A 15,838-nucleotide genomic window follows, 5' to 3' on the forward strand; every position below is an offset into this window, starting at 1 on the left:
GGGGAAGGAGGGAACTCCCAGAGCTATCCACTTTACTCTCCATCTCAATTTTAAGGTAGATCATAAGCCTAAGGTTCTTCCCAAGACACATTAGATAATACGTAAATATTTAACAAGGCCTTTGTCTTATAGATTTTACTGCACTGGAGAAATTCACATCAGGACTTCATGTTCTTTCATTGGTTTCTCATAGCAGAATTTTATCAGCTCAAGAGATGTGATTGTCAAGCCAGATAATTTCTCAATTCCTTGAAAGTAAAATAACTTCTACCACTTAGATATTAAAGTGCAAACATTAACAACTAACCTTCTCAAAACAGAGCAAAATTTGCAGGAGCACATTTCATCAACACAAAACTAACAAGCACATAATCAGTTTTTTAATAGCCATTTCTTATAAGCCTTTACTTTCAGAAGGGTCCTTTATCTCTCAGATAAGGAGTAGCTGGCATAGAGAAATGCCCAAGGCTCTGTCAGAACTTCCTACCATCAGAGTTCACTTTCTCACTAAAAATTATTCACAATTGCAATAATTTAAAAGGACTTTAGTGTGGAGAATAGTGTTGACAGCAAACTCCATTGAAGCAAAACTATTGATTTGCCAGTTTATATGCGAACAGTATGTAAGAGGTGAAGGCAAAAGAACAAATAAGATCATTTAAATTATGTTAAATGTTCCTCATGAAGGAACTACACACAGAGCATAGTTTTCCAGGCAACTGACTGTATGTTTTTAAAGTTTATTTGACTTACATTTAACTAAGATAGAATATTCTATGTACATGAAACAGTAAGGATCTCCCTAAAGTATGCCCAAAGCTACAACACCCTGACCTGAACAAAGAGGAATATGGGAGCTGTCTCCCTTGGTACAGACATCAGTAATTAAGGGACTGAGTCTCACATGAGAATCACAAAGTCTACAAAAAACCTACACATTTATATTACCATTTTCTTCATAGAAAAATAATCTGAAAAAAGAAAAAAGTATTCATGTGTGGTGGTTTATGCTGGGGTAGAGTTAATTTCCTTCACAACACAATGTTTTGTGTTGAACATGGGGTGGATAATACAGAGATGTTTTTGTTGTTGCTGAGCAGGGCTTGCGCAGAGCCAAAGCCTTCACTGCTTTCTGTACTGGCACACTGAGGAGGAGACAGTGAGTACAAGGGAGGTTGGAAGGAGACACAGCCAGGACAGGTGACCCCAGCTGACCAGAGGGATATTCCAGATGACATGGCATCATGTTCAGTATATAAAGTAGGAGGAAAAAGGAGGAAGGGGAGATTTTGATTTTTGGAGTGATTTTCTTCCCAAGTCACTGTTACATATGGTGGGCCCCTGCTGTCCTGGAGATGGCTGAACACCTCCCTGCCCATGGGGAGTGGTGAATTAATCCCTTGTTTTGATTCGCTTGTGAGTGTTTTTCTTTTCCCTGTTAAACTGTCTTAGTCTTAACCCAGAGTTTTCCAGCTTTTACCCTTCTCTCCCTGATCCTGATGGTGAGGGACTGAGTGAGTGGCTGTGTGGGGATTGGTTGCTGGCTGGGCCTCTTGGGAACATCCGCGTTTGGTATCAGAATCCCTGATCTGTACCGCCGAGATTTGGAGAAGGCCCTCTTTGATCTCCTTCTTGAGTTCCTGGTGATTCTTCTTTATTTCATCTTCCATTTTCTGCACCCGTGTTTCCACAGCTGCGATTTTTGCATGGGTTGGGCCATGCATGGAATCTGCATATGCTCAGAGCTTCACTGCCATATCCTGCACAGTCTCATTCGCACCGTAGTTCGGTTTCATTATTGCTAAAGCAGAAGCATATTCTTGCCCAAGTCGTATGAGTTTTTGCCACATGAATGGATTAACTCTGGCCCGGTCTGGGCTCCTCAATCCTGGGTCATCTGTGAAGACAATCTCTACAACCCCTAGTTCTCTCAGGCGTTGGATCCCTTGTTCTATGGTCTTCCACTGGGTTTGCTGCATGTAGAGATCATCTCCGCACATATATCTTTCAACCACACCTGTCAAAACCCATCTCCAGAGACTGGTAGAGTCAGCCTCCCTTTTCATCTCTTGGTTGATGACTGGATCATGTGACAGGGAACCCAAATGCCTCGCTTCAGCACTGTCCAGCATCACATCATCACCTGCAGCATCCCAAATACGGACCATCCAACTTATTACGGATTCATCGGACTGTCAGGTGTAGTCCTTTCTTAGGCTGTGAAGGTCCTTTATGGACACGGACTCAGTAATGGTTTCTGTGCCTGAGTCAGTTGGTGGCTTTGAGGTTCCTTCCTCTGCATTATCTTCATCTTTCACTGGATGATCAGTTTTGGTTGTGTGGTTTTTTCTCATGACAGGAGCCACTGTCAATGGCTTAGACTCTCCATCTGGTTTGGGCTTGCTGTCTGGTATGGCTGCAGCCTGAGTGTGGGGTGGGGTGTCTGCAGGCTTTGCTGATTTATCTTCCTGCCCCTCTAACTTTACCTGCTGCAGTGTGTGATAGGCATATGCCAAAGCCCAACATATTGCAATGAACTTTTTCTCATTAGAATTGTCATTGTATTTCTCTTTCAAATATTTCGCCACCTCAGCTGGTTTCTGAACTTGTTCAGGGGGGAAATTGCAAACCATTGGGTCAGAGAATTTCTTCAGGATTTGACCCATATCCTCCCATTCCCCACCCCACTCAGGATGTTCCACCTCTGGGTCAGGTGTCTCATCAGTCACCCTGGAAATCTGAGCTCTCATTCTAGACAAGCTGCGAACCACATGGAGGAAGATTACCAAATTAAATACCAGGAAGGTGGTCTCTTTAACATCCAGGGGAAACTGAACACTCTCAAAAGATAACCTATCAAATTTAAAGGAAAGAGAAACTCTGTCTCCTCCTCCTCTAACAATCTGGGTGCAATTACTAATAAATTCCCAAAACAGGCTACCAAAGCTAGGACTGGTTAGGATGGAGAAACCACATATCATACACACTTCGAACAGCTGCCTGTACCTCTGTTAACTTCTTATAAATCATTATCACCAAGCACAGCAAAATAGAAATCCGAATTCATGCCCCTGCTCTGCAAAAATTCCTTATCAAGGATAAGATCGGAGCAAGTTGTGGATAGGCAGATAGGCCTAGGGACCAGAAAGGCACTAGTACCTTAAACAAGCCTACGGACCAGAAATACATTAATATATCAAGCCAGAGAGACATTATGAACTCAACTAACATGGTGACTATTTTACCCCAACAGAGAATAAGTAAATTCAAACCAAAATGTAATTAGCACAGGCTTTTCACTTTCCTTCGAGCCACGCAGTTGGGCGCCACTGAATTTGTTCCGGTTTGGCCAAATTTAGAAATATATCCTCTGAGAGAAGGCACAACCACCCTTCCCCCACCAGGTTTGGGAAAAAAATAAATTTTCCTCGAAGGAAAGTGAAGGAGATAAAAACTATTTGTTTACCGAACACATGGGAAAAGCTAAATAATAAAATCTCTCGCTGTGGAGAAAAAACCTGGGAAAGTGTTAGAGTCCTCCTTTGGTCTCCTCGCAGCTGGGGCTTGACCCAGGGCCAGGCCCTCTGTGCCCAGTGGAAAGTCCTCCTGATGTGCTCTGATGTTGAAGCAGTCCAGCAGAAAAGGGAGAAAATCCGAAATTCCAGGGAAGGAAAAAAATTCAACTCTCAGTCTCTCTCTGGAGAAAAAGAAGCTGAACCACTGGCCAAAAGCTGACTGGAAAGTAGCAAACCGGGTGCCTCCTCCCTCCCCTGCCGCAGCTGGAAAAAAACAGTCACTATCTCTGTGTGACCTTGAACAAGCTGCAAACTGCTTTGAGAAAGTTTTGCTCAGTTTTTCCTTCCCCCTCTCAGGCTCAGTTTAAAAGCATAGAAAGGCACAAGAATTAACTTCTGGGCATAGGGCAGCCATATGGGATACACATCATAAAGTCACCCCAAGACCCTGGGGTCAAACCACAACATTATGAAAGAAGAAAATAGTTTTTAAAAGCTGGTGAAAAACTTGATAGAAATTTTACAAGTATCAACCAAAGAGAGGAAGATGGAAGACTCTCAGCTGACACTTTTTTGGAAGGTTTCCTATTTGTTTTTTACAATCTGCTTTTCACCCAGCACAAATACTACCTTCTATAATTCACTGCACTGGCAGTGTTGGGGTTTTGTACTAAACATGAAGTACAGGTGGATACTGAAAGCCAAAAGCAGATGTTAAATATTCTCTGAACTACAGTATCCTACAAAACGCTAGTGAAATTTAAAAAACAAACAAACAAGCAAGAAAAATATTACACTCAAATACTCTTCATGTTCACTAATGCTGCAGAAGGATCTCTGGGGAACCATTAAGACGTACTCAGTTGTTTCCACATGCCTCTTCCCTTACCAGATGAATCAGCTGTTTATCCAAACTCCTTGCTGAGCATTTTTAAGACAGACAGAACATTACTCAGTGTTTTTATGTATAAGTGATACCTGATCCATCACAAATCTCAAACTAGGGGTCTCCCACATTGCACCCATTAGTTACAGGGCAAGGTGGATTTTTGTCACGTGCTTATAATAATGCTTTAAAAGGTGTTATTAAATCTTCATGAGGATCACAGGTATAGAATACACAGCTGGGAGGATCACACAAAACTTCCTGTTCTCATTGTACACATATTTATGAATCTCATATTTGACTAAATTTTCTTTACATTTGTACTGAGATCCTCTGGTTCATTCTACCTCCTTTCAGATTTTAGGACAGGATTAGAGATTAGGCAATTTAATTGCAAAATTCCAATGACCTGACACAGGAGAAAATCCTTTTATCTTTACTCTTTCAGATCATAGAATTATGGAGTGGTTTGGGTTTGAAGAGATGTTAAAGATCATCTAGTTCCAAACCTCCTTCCATGGGCAGGAGCAACTTGCACTAGACCAGGTTCCAACCTGGCCTTGAATACCTCCAAGAACGGGACACCTACTACCTTTCTGGACAACATGTTGCAGTGCCTCACTACCCTCACAGTAAAGAATTTTCCCCTAATATGTAGTGTGCACTCTTTCAGTTAGGCAAGGAAGAAAGAAATACATGGACATTTAGAACTCCTGCATATCAGAGAAACAGAAAATATTCTGTTCCATTGTCATCAAGAACAAAACACATATATTTGGATATTTCCCACCAAACAGGTTACAGGAGAGCTGTATATTACTATACAGAATAATCTTTAAAATTAATCCAAAAGTAGCAAGAGAGAAAGTGCATGGGAAAACTCTGTTCTTTATTTAAACAGTGCTGATGTGACTCGGGTTTTACACTATTCTATTCCTAAACAGAAAATAAGCAACACAATGTGTAGGATGGCCAAAAAGAGAACTTTACTGCCAGCATTTGGGAGAGAATAACAGTATACACAAAAACACGCAAAAGCACAGAAAAGCAAAAGAACAGAAAAATTTCTTTCAGAAGTTCTGTATCCTGAACCACAAAGATACAGCTTCCTTAGGCAACCTTCCAGACAGTTTTCCAACACACTATTGGAAGCACACTTCTTGCAGCTGTTGATCATGGGTCACCAGTTGGCTTCAATCTGTACAAACAAGACTGGCAATGGTTCAGGACATTTCTCAGAAACTAAATTGTTCCGTCTTGGGCAAAATTCATGGTAAAAATGGCTGAGGCACAGATCTAGACTTTACACATCATGTTAAAACACAAACATTAAAATGAGAGCGGAAAATGCAAACGTAGATGATGAGACAGAAAATATACCATGCCTTCATTCTTTTTGTGTGGCACCAGCACACTTTTAAATATGATTTCATATGCGATAAGACAAAACAGAAAACATTTTAGAAGATTATTCCTGTCATATCCCAGTGTTACTAAACGTGAACTTGAAACTATTTTTTCCAAAGCTTAAGAAGTTAAAACTTAGCACACCACACAAGATCCTATGGACACTTCAGAGCTCCAAATATACAACATTCTGTTCCAGAAATGTACTGTTGCCAGATAGTAAATTCTGTACAACCTGACTATATAGAAGGATTATGCCTGACTGATTCATGAGACTCATGAAAGCTAGTATAAATGTGTACCAGAATACTTCTACTAGTCAAACCTTTTCTGCTCCAAATACTTGTCAATACTGAGTGCATGAATAAACACACTGAAAAACTTGCTGCTGTGCTGGAGGAAAAGGAAGTTCCCTACAAATGGTAGTTGAGCTCAAGCACACAGCATTTTTGAAAATTTTCTGCATGTACGCAAGTGCTTCACAATTCTATGTAAATCTAAGCATTCAACTGAATTTAGAACTTTTTGAGTCATTAGTATTATCAGAGAAAATTATTCTTGTTTCCTTAATTCCTTAATGCAAAGAAATAAAAGAAAACATCCATCTAATACAGTCACTGTGATTAGCTTTCTGCCATCATTTCTCCCAGAAACCATGTATGCATAACGTATGTGCTATTAACCAGTTACTTCATTGCTTCAGTTTTTAGACTTTGCACTGTCTACTAATTTCAGTCCTCACTTTTGCCACCTGAGATTGGAATGTTTTGCAAATGCGTATCAGTAATTTCTTCTTCTGAGTCTAAACCTTTTCATAATAAACTGAATATTTTTAGATCAAGTATGAGTTAACCTTGTGCCTTTAGAAATTGTTTGGTGTTCTACATTAATATAGACTATTTTTAGAAAAATAAGTCAAAATGTTTCTGATGCCAAATTCATTAAAAAATGTCCTTGAAACCTGTGGGAGCATAATCTAATGGATTCTACACATGTACATAAAATATACACATAGCTTTATTTTCTTTTTTCCTTAAAGGGTTATTGTAGCAACTAAAGTCCTTCTTCTGTGACATAAGATGAAGTTAAGTTACACTAGTAATAGATGTAAGTTGCCAATCATATAGTTAATTCAACCTCTATATTCTAAATCTAAGGCTGGTAACAAAAATCCTTTGTTAGCATCTCGGGTTTTTTTTGCTGTTGTTCTTAAGACCTGTTCACCATGATAACCTCATGCTAGCTGCATTTTATTTTGCTTTTTTTGCTATGCATTCATTTGTTTTTAGAGTTTTGATTAGGATTCTATCACAAAAGCCACAGAAATCCTCTGATGAGGCCATCAAATCACTACATCTATGGAATTGATAATGGAATCTACCACATGTAGGCAACATCTGTATGCAGGACAAGTTGTTTTGAATAATTCAGAACACTCACAGCACTCTAGATAGATAGATAGATAGATAGATAATGGCTAAGACACAACTTCTAATGAGCTAAGTCAAGTCTCCAGAACTGCTAAATAAACTGTCTTCTGCTGCTGGACATAAACTTCTGAGTACCAAAGCAGCTCTGTCTCCTGGAGCGGCCTTCACAGTTGGACTGTTTAATGGAAACCATAAGCCAGACAGTAACATTTCAAAAAGATAATTAATATAATACATTCCTGGTTTGAGGTCATTTTTAAAAATAATGATCTTAATTTCCCCCCACCAGTGGCAGAAGCTCACTGCTTAGCCCACAGTACTTGATTTTGCTGGACAACAATGATCTCAAGTCAATACTCTGCATTTTCAGGCAGCAAGGGGCAGCAGAAAGAAGGAAAACCAGAAAAGACCCAGAAGCAATTGCCACATTCCATTTTTATTGCCATCTCCCAGTGGCTGATTGCGTTTGACTGAAAATGGGAGCTGGAACATACAGGTCTTCCCACCAGATCTGCCACCCCAAACATCTGCTGGCCTCTGGCTCTAGCCTTGAGCAGTAAGGAAAAGCTTTTGATGTGCAGAGCACTGTGAGATGGTGAAATCAGGGTAGCATAAAGCTTTTAGGACTCCAGATAGGACACGAAGGACATATTTGCCCTGAGAAATAAATGAAGCTTATTCTAAATTACTGCATGGAAGCACAAGAAAACCTTTAGACATTTGAAAATCAGTTTAAAAACATGAGCTCTCAAGACTTACATTTCATTTGTTTGAAGATGGATTTGTTGGGCTCAAGCCAGTGCTGGAAAGACAAAGCAGAGAGCAGAGATTAATACTGATCACAGTAGACAATGTAAATGTATATGATACCAAAAACAAGAAGTAGGAATTTTGTTTCACTGAGACATACATAAATGAGAAAAGCACCTCCATGCTGTAGTTGCACAGTGTAAGCACACTTGATGTCACCAGTGCCTGTAAAATAGATGTAGTTGAGATAGAAACATGACAGATATTTCAAAGACACATTTAAAGGGTATAGGTGCTAGTTCTCAGCTTGCAGCAGACATTTCAGTCTCATACTTTCAGCCATTGTTTTCCAGAAGCACGGTCATATCAGACAGTAGGACAGACTGTTCAGAAACTTTAACACTGTCTCTTCATTTGTGTTGTCTTCTACATTTCATATAACTGAAGAATGTCTAAATACTATATCCCCACTCAAAACCCTCAGGACACAAGCTATTGTTCTCTTCTAGCAATAACTAAAAAGCTGAAGGAAAAAAGAGTGCACTTTTCCAGGAAATGCTCACAATACACACAGCCAATGTACAACAGAAAGGTATAGACACTTAGCAGTAGGTGCATAACTTTCCAGGAAAAGACTGTTTTGGCAGGAAATGTTTCATTTTTTTATTCTCTTAAAAAATAAAATCAGGTACTTCTGTAACCAAAAGTTAGGCTCACATTTTAATTTAGAGCCTTAGCACTTCCCCTGCTAGCACTAGCTGACCTCCTCAGGAGGGTGTTTTGTCAGACAAAAGAATATGCTGATATTCAAGTGCCACTTCTGACCACAGCCAGCAGCTTTTGTACTAGTATTTTTCCTGTAAGCAAAAATCTCCACAGTAAAATGCGATTTGTGCTGCAGAAGCAGCTGGTCAAAAAGCACAGCATTCAGTTTTAATAAGCATACTCAACACTGGAAGGCCTTGCACTAAGGGGTTTCATTTTTAACCATTTCATTCTAGCTCTGAAACCCTTTGGTCAACTGCAAAAAGAAAACCTAGAATTTATTAGACCATATATAATACTTAAAATATCCTACATGGGATACCATTTCTCCTCATAACTTTTAGTCATTCTACCACAGAGAACAACCAGGGGTTTTGTCGAGTTGTTAATAACTGACATAAAATTCTTACTTTAAAAATTATGGCATCTCAAGAATTCAGATGAAGTCAAGATAACTGTAAATTAGTTTTCTGAAAGAGAACTTTTGACAAAACAAATACCTTGGAAAGAACATTTTCAAATATCTGCCATTTATGTGCTATGGCTGCTCAGAAACACCTACATGTAGTTTACAGTATTATATTGGAGATAAGCTCTGCAATATATTTCTATTTGAAGTTCACTTATCACTGAGAGACTGATATGGAGCCCTGGTGCAAATGAAAAAAAAAAAAAAACAACAACCTCAAACTTCAAACAAACAACAGCCACAACAAAACAACAACCCTACACATTTCTTTACCTATTCCCTTTTCCCAGTATCTCTCTTTTTAGGAAAAAAAGATGAAAGAAACAGAATTGAAGCAGCAATGACTGTTTCACTGACTTACCAGAAATATCTAGCTCATTTCAGTCTTTTTTTAGATCATGCATATAAATTTTTTATATGTTTCACTCTGAATAATGGGGGGTGAGAGCTGCTCATAAAAAGGTAAAGACAATTAAGACAATAAGATTTTTAAAATTTTATACAGTCTGCAGTGGTTTATAGATACATAATCCAGAATGAATTCACATACAAGAAACCAGTCAGGACACAGAGATATACAAGTGCACTTTCCTTAACCTCTTCACACACCCATCCCACATCCACCAGGACCAGGCCAGTGTTAGATGAAGATTCAGACAGCAAAGGGGAACTTGGACAGTGTTCCACACTGTACTGCTTCCAGGAAACCGAAAGCTAATATTATTTACTATTTTCATCTAGCAGAAACACAACACAACATTCTTGATATTTCCTTTTGAAATACCAAGCTGGAATATCAGCACAGACTAGACCAGCATTTAGAGCTGTTTGAAAAAGTTAATTACCTATTCTAACAAAAACGTCAGAGGTAAAAAAAGCCAATTTGCAAATACAAAACCCTCATAATAACCATGCAAATAATGAAAGAAGGGAAACATGGATGAAATTCCTCAAACCCCCAGGAATGTAGATTTAGCTAACACATCCAAATATAAACATGTTTCACTAAGACCTGACCTTCATGGGTTAAAAACAGATTGAAAAGACATTGAGCAATTAAGCAATCTAGACCTTCACATGGAGGTCATGGAACTGACAGGCAGTTTTTACAAGATCAGATTTCTGTTGTGACCTTCTGTTGGTGGAAGATTGCAAACGTGTACACAATTCAGTTGAATCTTCCAGAAAAGTGGGGTGTTATTTTATAATTTGTGGAGATTTTCAAAGACAGCAATTAGGTGCTTAATGCTCTCTGACTGTCAGGGGAAGATAAACAGCTAGTCATTGCTAATACTTCTGGAAATAGCCACCCCTATATTTGTTTGCATATTTCAATTTGAGTTTAGGGAAGATTTTCCCCTGAGTACTTATCTTTCAGCCTTACAGCATTGACTATTAATAATTAATACCTGTGCCTCATCTCTAATAACAGTATCCAAGCTATATTTATTCCAAGATTAATTAGCTGTTATAGTTAGGACCAGATTAGGGTTCCTATAAATTAATCAAACTGTTTCTGCAGAAACTTTAAATTGAAAAGTATCTGATTTTCCGAAATGCTTTTTTCATGTAGTAATATTTTTTTAACAATTTTCCTGAAAAAAAAAATCTTAGATGAAAGAGAAATATAACATTTTGAGTTAGCTTTTCAACATAAATTTTAGAAGCATTTTAAATGTTCAGCTACAAAAAATGTCGTTAATACATATGCCACACTGCCTTGCAAGAACAGTCCACAGATGTTTTCACCTCTTTATTGTAAGGAGTTATTGTACCCTTTATTGTACTTGAAAAAACTAATTAAAAAACCCAAACAAAACTAGTCAGATGTAAAACTGGAACTAGAGACAATAACCTTTTATTTCTCTACAAGCACTAAAATGTGCAAATCAGGGAGAGGAAAAAACCTCAGGTAATTTTATGCAGTTTCATTTCTGTCTCATGTACTTGACACTGTAGTCCATAAAGGCTGCTTTAATTGGATGATGGCCTACACCCTCAAACCAGCTTGGCTCTGTATGTGATAGTACTTAATGATCATCAGAAATCATTCCTGCAGGGGCTCAGCCTCTTGTTTCATTGAAAGCATGTTAGCAACACAGTTGCTGCCCAATGGGAAAGAAAATACTTTGATCCTAATCTAGATAACACATAAACAAGCATCCTGAGATGAGACCCATGTTCAGCACTACTAATTTCTGATCTCTTTGTCAAAAGTGGTTTCAGTAGTTTCTGGGTGTCTCAGTGGTCAGACAGATGTCTTCACAGAAGCAGAAGGGAGAGAGAAAGATACATAGAGATCTTGAAGGTCAGTCATGGGATAGCTAATGAATCTTGGTGCTTCAAGTGCCAGTGGTGAGTAAGCAAACTATCATGGTTATCACTTTTGGTGCTGGGATCCTAAAATATGCTGAGCATTGCCTTCTGACTAAGATTTCATTGCAATTGTAGGTTGTGTTTTAGACTAATGCAATTTTTACTTTGTAAATAGAGCCTTCAGCTCCGATCAGCCCTTAAGTGGCGCTGAGCAGTCATTAGCGAGGCCAGGTGTGTTCTTGCTTACCCACAAGTGCTGAGCAGCTGATGTGCTATCAGCTTTCACAGCAAAAGCTCAGGGTGAACAAGGACGCCCTGCAAGGGTAAAAGCACCATTCTAGAAAGTCAGTTTAACTCCACAAACACTGATATGTTTTTAGTAAAAACACTTCAGCCTGTTTCAACCTGTTTCAAACAAAGCCATTCACTGAGAAGGTCTGAAAGGACTGAGCTTGGTCTTAATTCAGCACAGAGTTAAGGGGTTTAAAATAAGAAGCATTGAGGAAAGAGGACACAGTGGTAGAATCATAGAATGGCCTGGGTTGAAAGGGTCCATAAAAATTATTTAGTTCCACCTTCCATGCCATTGACAGAGATATCTGTCATGAGACCAAGTTGGTCAGAGTTTTATCCACCCTGGCCTTGAACATTTCCAGGGATGGGGCATTCACAGCTTCTCTGGGCAACCTGTTCCAGTGCTTCACCGCGCTTAAAGCAAGTCTTTCCCATCTTCCAAGCCAGGAGGCTTTTGATTTAGTCCCTGTGTTTCAAGAGGAGCAGTTATGAAAGGGCAACTGAAAATGGCCAAATACCATGAATATTTAAATCTCGCTCGGCAAGCAATACTTAGCCAAGTGCTTGGATGCGCACACAGTAAAATAGAATCAGAAGAATGTGCAGGTTTTACAAAAATATTCCAGGTAAGGACTGGATTAGAAAACTTTGTTTAATCAACAGAAAAGAGCAGGAGAACGGAGATATGAAACACTGCTAAAAAAGTAAAAGACAATTAATTTTATTTAAAACTGCACCCTGTATTTATCTTGAAAATGAATATTTAATCTTTTCCTTCAATGAGGAGCAAAATCAAGGTAAATTCTTGCATGAGGTCACCATCCACCAAAAAAAAAAGAAAACAAACCAAAAAAGTAACACTATCCAAAGCTCATGGAATCGCAGACAGGGGAATTAATTAGGTGTCCATTCCATAAAGGCACAAGAGATGCCAAAGGGCCCAGGGCACAATGCACGTCTCTTCATACCATGAGGCCAATAACATTTTTTCATGGTTTCAAGAACCTTTATACCAAGAATTTTGATATTGTTCTGCTGTAGCAAAAGAGCTGCAGCTCTGTATTTTTTCCAAAATCACGGCACCGATGCTATTTAGTGGCATGCTAAGCAGGAAGAAACAAGTTACATCACTATCACAAACATTAATCTGATCCAGAAGTAGCAACATACACTGGAACAGAATCACCATTTGTATGATTCTGAACTGGAATTTATTTTAAAAAATTCCAAATTATCACTGCTGTGTGTTGGAGTAGCCAAAATTATCCATAGTCTCCACAGTAGTTGAACATCTGGCCATAAAATCTGCATATATTGATGTACACATGAGCCACTGCATTCTCACAGACAAGAGGTTCACAGCTGACAGAAAAAAACTCTTTGTCGTTATCAGTATGTCTTTCAAAATGACTTAGTTTACAAGTTTACTAATCTTTACACAAGATATTTAGTTAGTAACACTTCTGCTGAAATAAGTCTTTATGTGCATATACTCCACGCAACTATTCATTTCTGTCAAATTTTTGCTTAATACATAAATGCAACTCTACTGGTAAAATCAAGCTGCCATTTAACTCAGCATTTAGTCTCTGAAAATGGTCTGAAGCGAGCACTTAGAAAAAGAAAATGAGTAGTAGCTCCCATTGTGCTCAATTAGCTTTTTCCACCAGCCTCCATTACAATTTGTTTGTAAATCCTGGTAGGCTTTCACCAATTTTTTCATTTTTTAACACTTCTTTCAAATTTTTGACAGCTACGATGATTTTATTACTGCCTATGGTTTTCTAAAAACTACTTCTCAGTACCAGTAACTTTATAGTTAGTTTGCTTTAGAGTGTTTCAGTTCTAAGAACTACAGGGCAACTCTTCCCTGATCACCTTCTCCAATCTATTTTACATCATATCTTTCTCATTCACTTTTGCTTGCTCTCTGACTCTCTCTTACTCATTCTCTCTCACTCACCTCTTTTTCTAGCCATATTATTCTTGTCTAATCCATCTCTGGATGAAATCCCTTTCTAGTAGATAAAATTGTCATGGCCTTCTTCATTCCTTTTCTAGTTCTACTATATTATTTTTGAACCAGCATCACCTGAACTGCAAACAACAAGCAGTGTTGCAGCAAGAGTTCATGCAATTACAAGTAACTTTTGTAATAACTCTGTCCTGGAGGAGAGCTTCATATGCATAGAGAAGGATTAAGATTTTTATTAACCTATGGTTCAATCATTCTAGGGTTCTGCCTGTAACACTTGTCTTCTACCCCTTCACATAGACTGGAGCTCTCCCAGACAGATCTCTTTTCGTAACTGTGTAGAGTATCACAACCCCTTACACAAAAACATAACTTCATTGACCTGAGGTTGCAAATTATCCGATGTGTCTTCTTGCCAACCTTCACCACCCTCATGTGGGACTAGGTGCACATTTTTAAGTACATGTATTAAATTGCTGCTCTTGCTTGAACAGGGATAAGCTGCATCCAAGATTTGCTGACCCTTCCCAAAGGTCTCTCTGATGAGAAACTGCTGTACATTTTTTCTGTAGCTCTCATTAAAAACAGAACCACTACTTCATGATAAAGAAATTCATTACTGACAGACCCAAGGTTACAGTTTCGTTCCCTAGTAAATACTGGTAAAATGCTGAACTACTTAGGTTGTAAGATTAAACAAATATTCTGCCCAGTTCAATTTTAAGTGCCATACTTGGGAATACAAATGGGTCTCCCCACAACCCTTACTAGTGAAATAAATACACAATCTGACAAAAATAAACCCTATCTCTTGTAGAATTGTCAACCAGTTTTCACCATATTTAAGCTTGAAAGGAAAATGAGAATTGTATCTGCGACAGTTCTTTAGGACGAAATTGGCTGGCACTCTGAAAAACACACAGTGTACCATGTCATCTTTCTGTCAAAGAACCAAGCAGCTCTCTGCTCTGGGAAAGTCAGAAAATCCCAGTGTACTCAAAGCTGTCATTCAGGATCAGCTGCACAGAGGGGATGTACTCTAAGAGTAGTTTCAGTGATTTGAAAGCTTTATTTTCATACCGCCAGACGTACAGGCACAGAGCTAAAACCACTGCTCTGCTGTGCTGCTCCCAGACAGCCCTGCAGCACACCCACCTGACAAAGCATCTTAATGCTTAAGAGTGATTATGATTTCAAACATTTCTACAGTGACAGGTGAGACTTCACAGTTGCTTAAGGGTCCTAAAAAGCCTTTTCATGACACTTCCAACCTACCCCATGGGTAGCTCCAAGATATTTCTGTCCACTACCACCTCATACGTCCACATTCAAAAACAAAATCACAAGCATGTGCTCAGATTGATCCACTGGGAGTGGAAAGAAAAAGAAAAAAGTATTTCCAACTTTAAATCATTGCTCAGATGCCCTCCTGAAGGGATTTAGAGACTGTATTTCACCACACTAACATCTTCCTTCTGTTGAATCTTTCCTTGCCCTCAAGAACAATGGACTCCTTCAACAAGAAATCTACTCTAGAGAAGATGCTGAACAAGCAGCTGCACTGTATCGTTCTATTCTCATCTCGTACCAGCCCAAAAAACACAAAAAAGCTGCTTGGTAAACCTAGGGTATCCAGCAGGGAGTTAGCCATTCTGCATTTCCACAAGTGTGAGGGTGTGATAATTGGCCTCAATACAGTATCTAGTATATGAAAAGGTACAAGGAAGAAGTTCCTTGAGTAGGAGAATCAGTAACAGCTCATCCAGGCATGTTTCCTATTTGAAAGTATTAAAAAGTACAAGATCCAGATAATGGTTTCTGGGTTCTTACGGTGAATCTCTCTCCAGTCTCTAGAGATTTCCTGGTTTGGTTTTGCCCTTCAGTGTTTTCCTCAGTAAGAAGAATAACAGGGTTCTATCCACCAATGTGACAGTTATCTTCATGAAACCATACAAGAACTTAACATTTGAGAACTATATAGAATAGTAAAACCATCAAGGCTGGAAGACACCTTTAACATCATCCAGTCCC

At 38.8% G+C, this 15,838-nt stretch overlaps 1 protein-coding gene across 1 annotated transcript in view; it reads right to left on the minus strand.

Annotated features, from left to right (window-relative positions):
* Positions 1-15,838, minus strand: part of FRMD3 (FERM domain containing 3) — a gene marked incomplete at its 5' end in the record, with an annotated part of 135,237 nt that overhangs the window by 54,365 nt on the left and 65,034 nt on the right. Inside the window, one exon of the mRNA XM_082301922.1 lies at positions 7,998-8,040. Coding sequence (XP_082158048.1) covers positions 7,998-8,040 — 43 coding nt within the window. The remainder of the gene's footprint in view (positions 1-7,997; positions 8,041-15,838) is intronic.

The sequence above is a fragment of the Coloeus monedula genome (assembly GCF_965178545.1).
Source record: "Coloeus monedula genome assembly, chromosome: Z".
Taxonomy (NCBI): domain Eukaryota; kingdom Metazoa; phylum Chordata; class Aves; order Passeriformes; family Corvidae; genus Coloeus; species Coloeus monedula.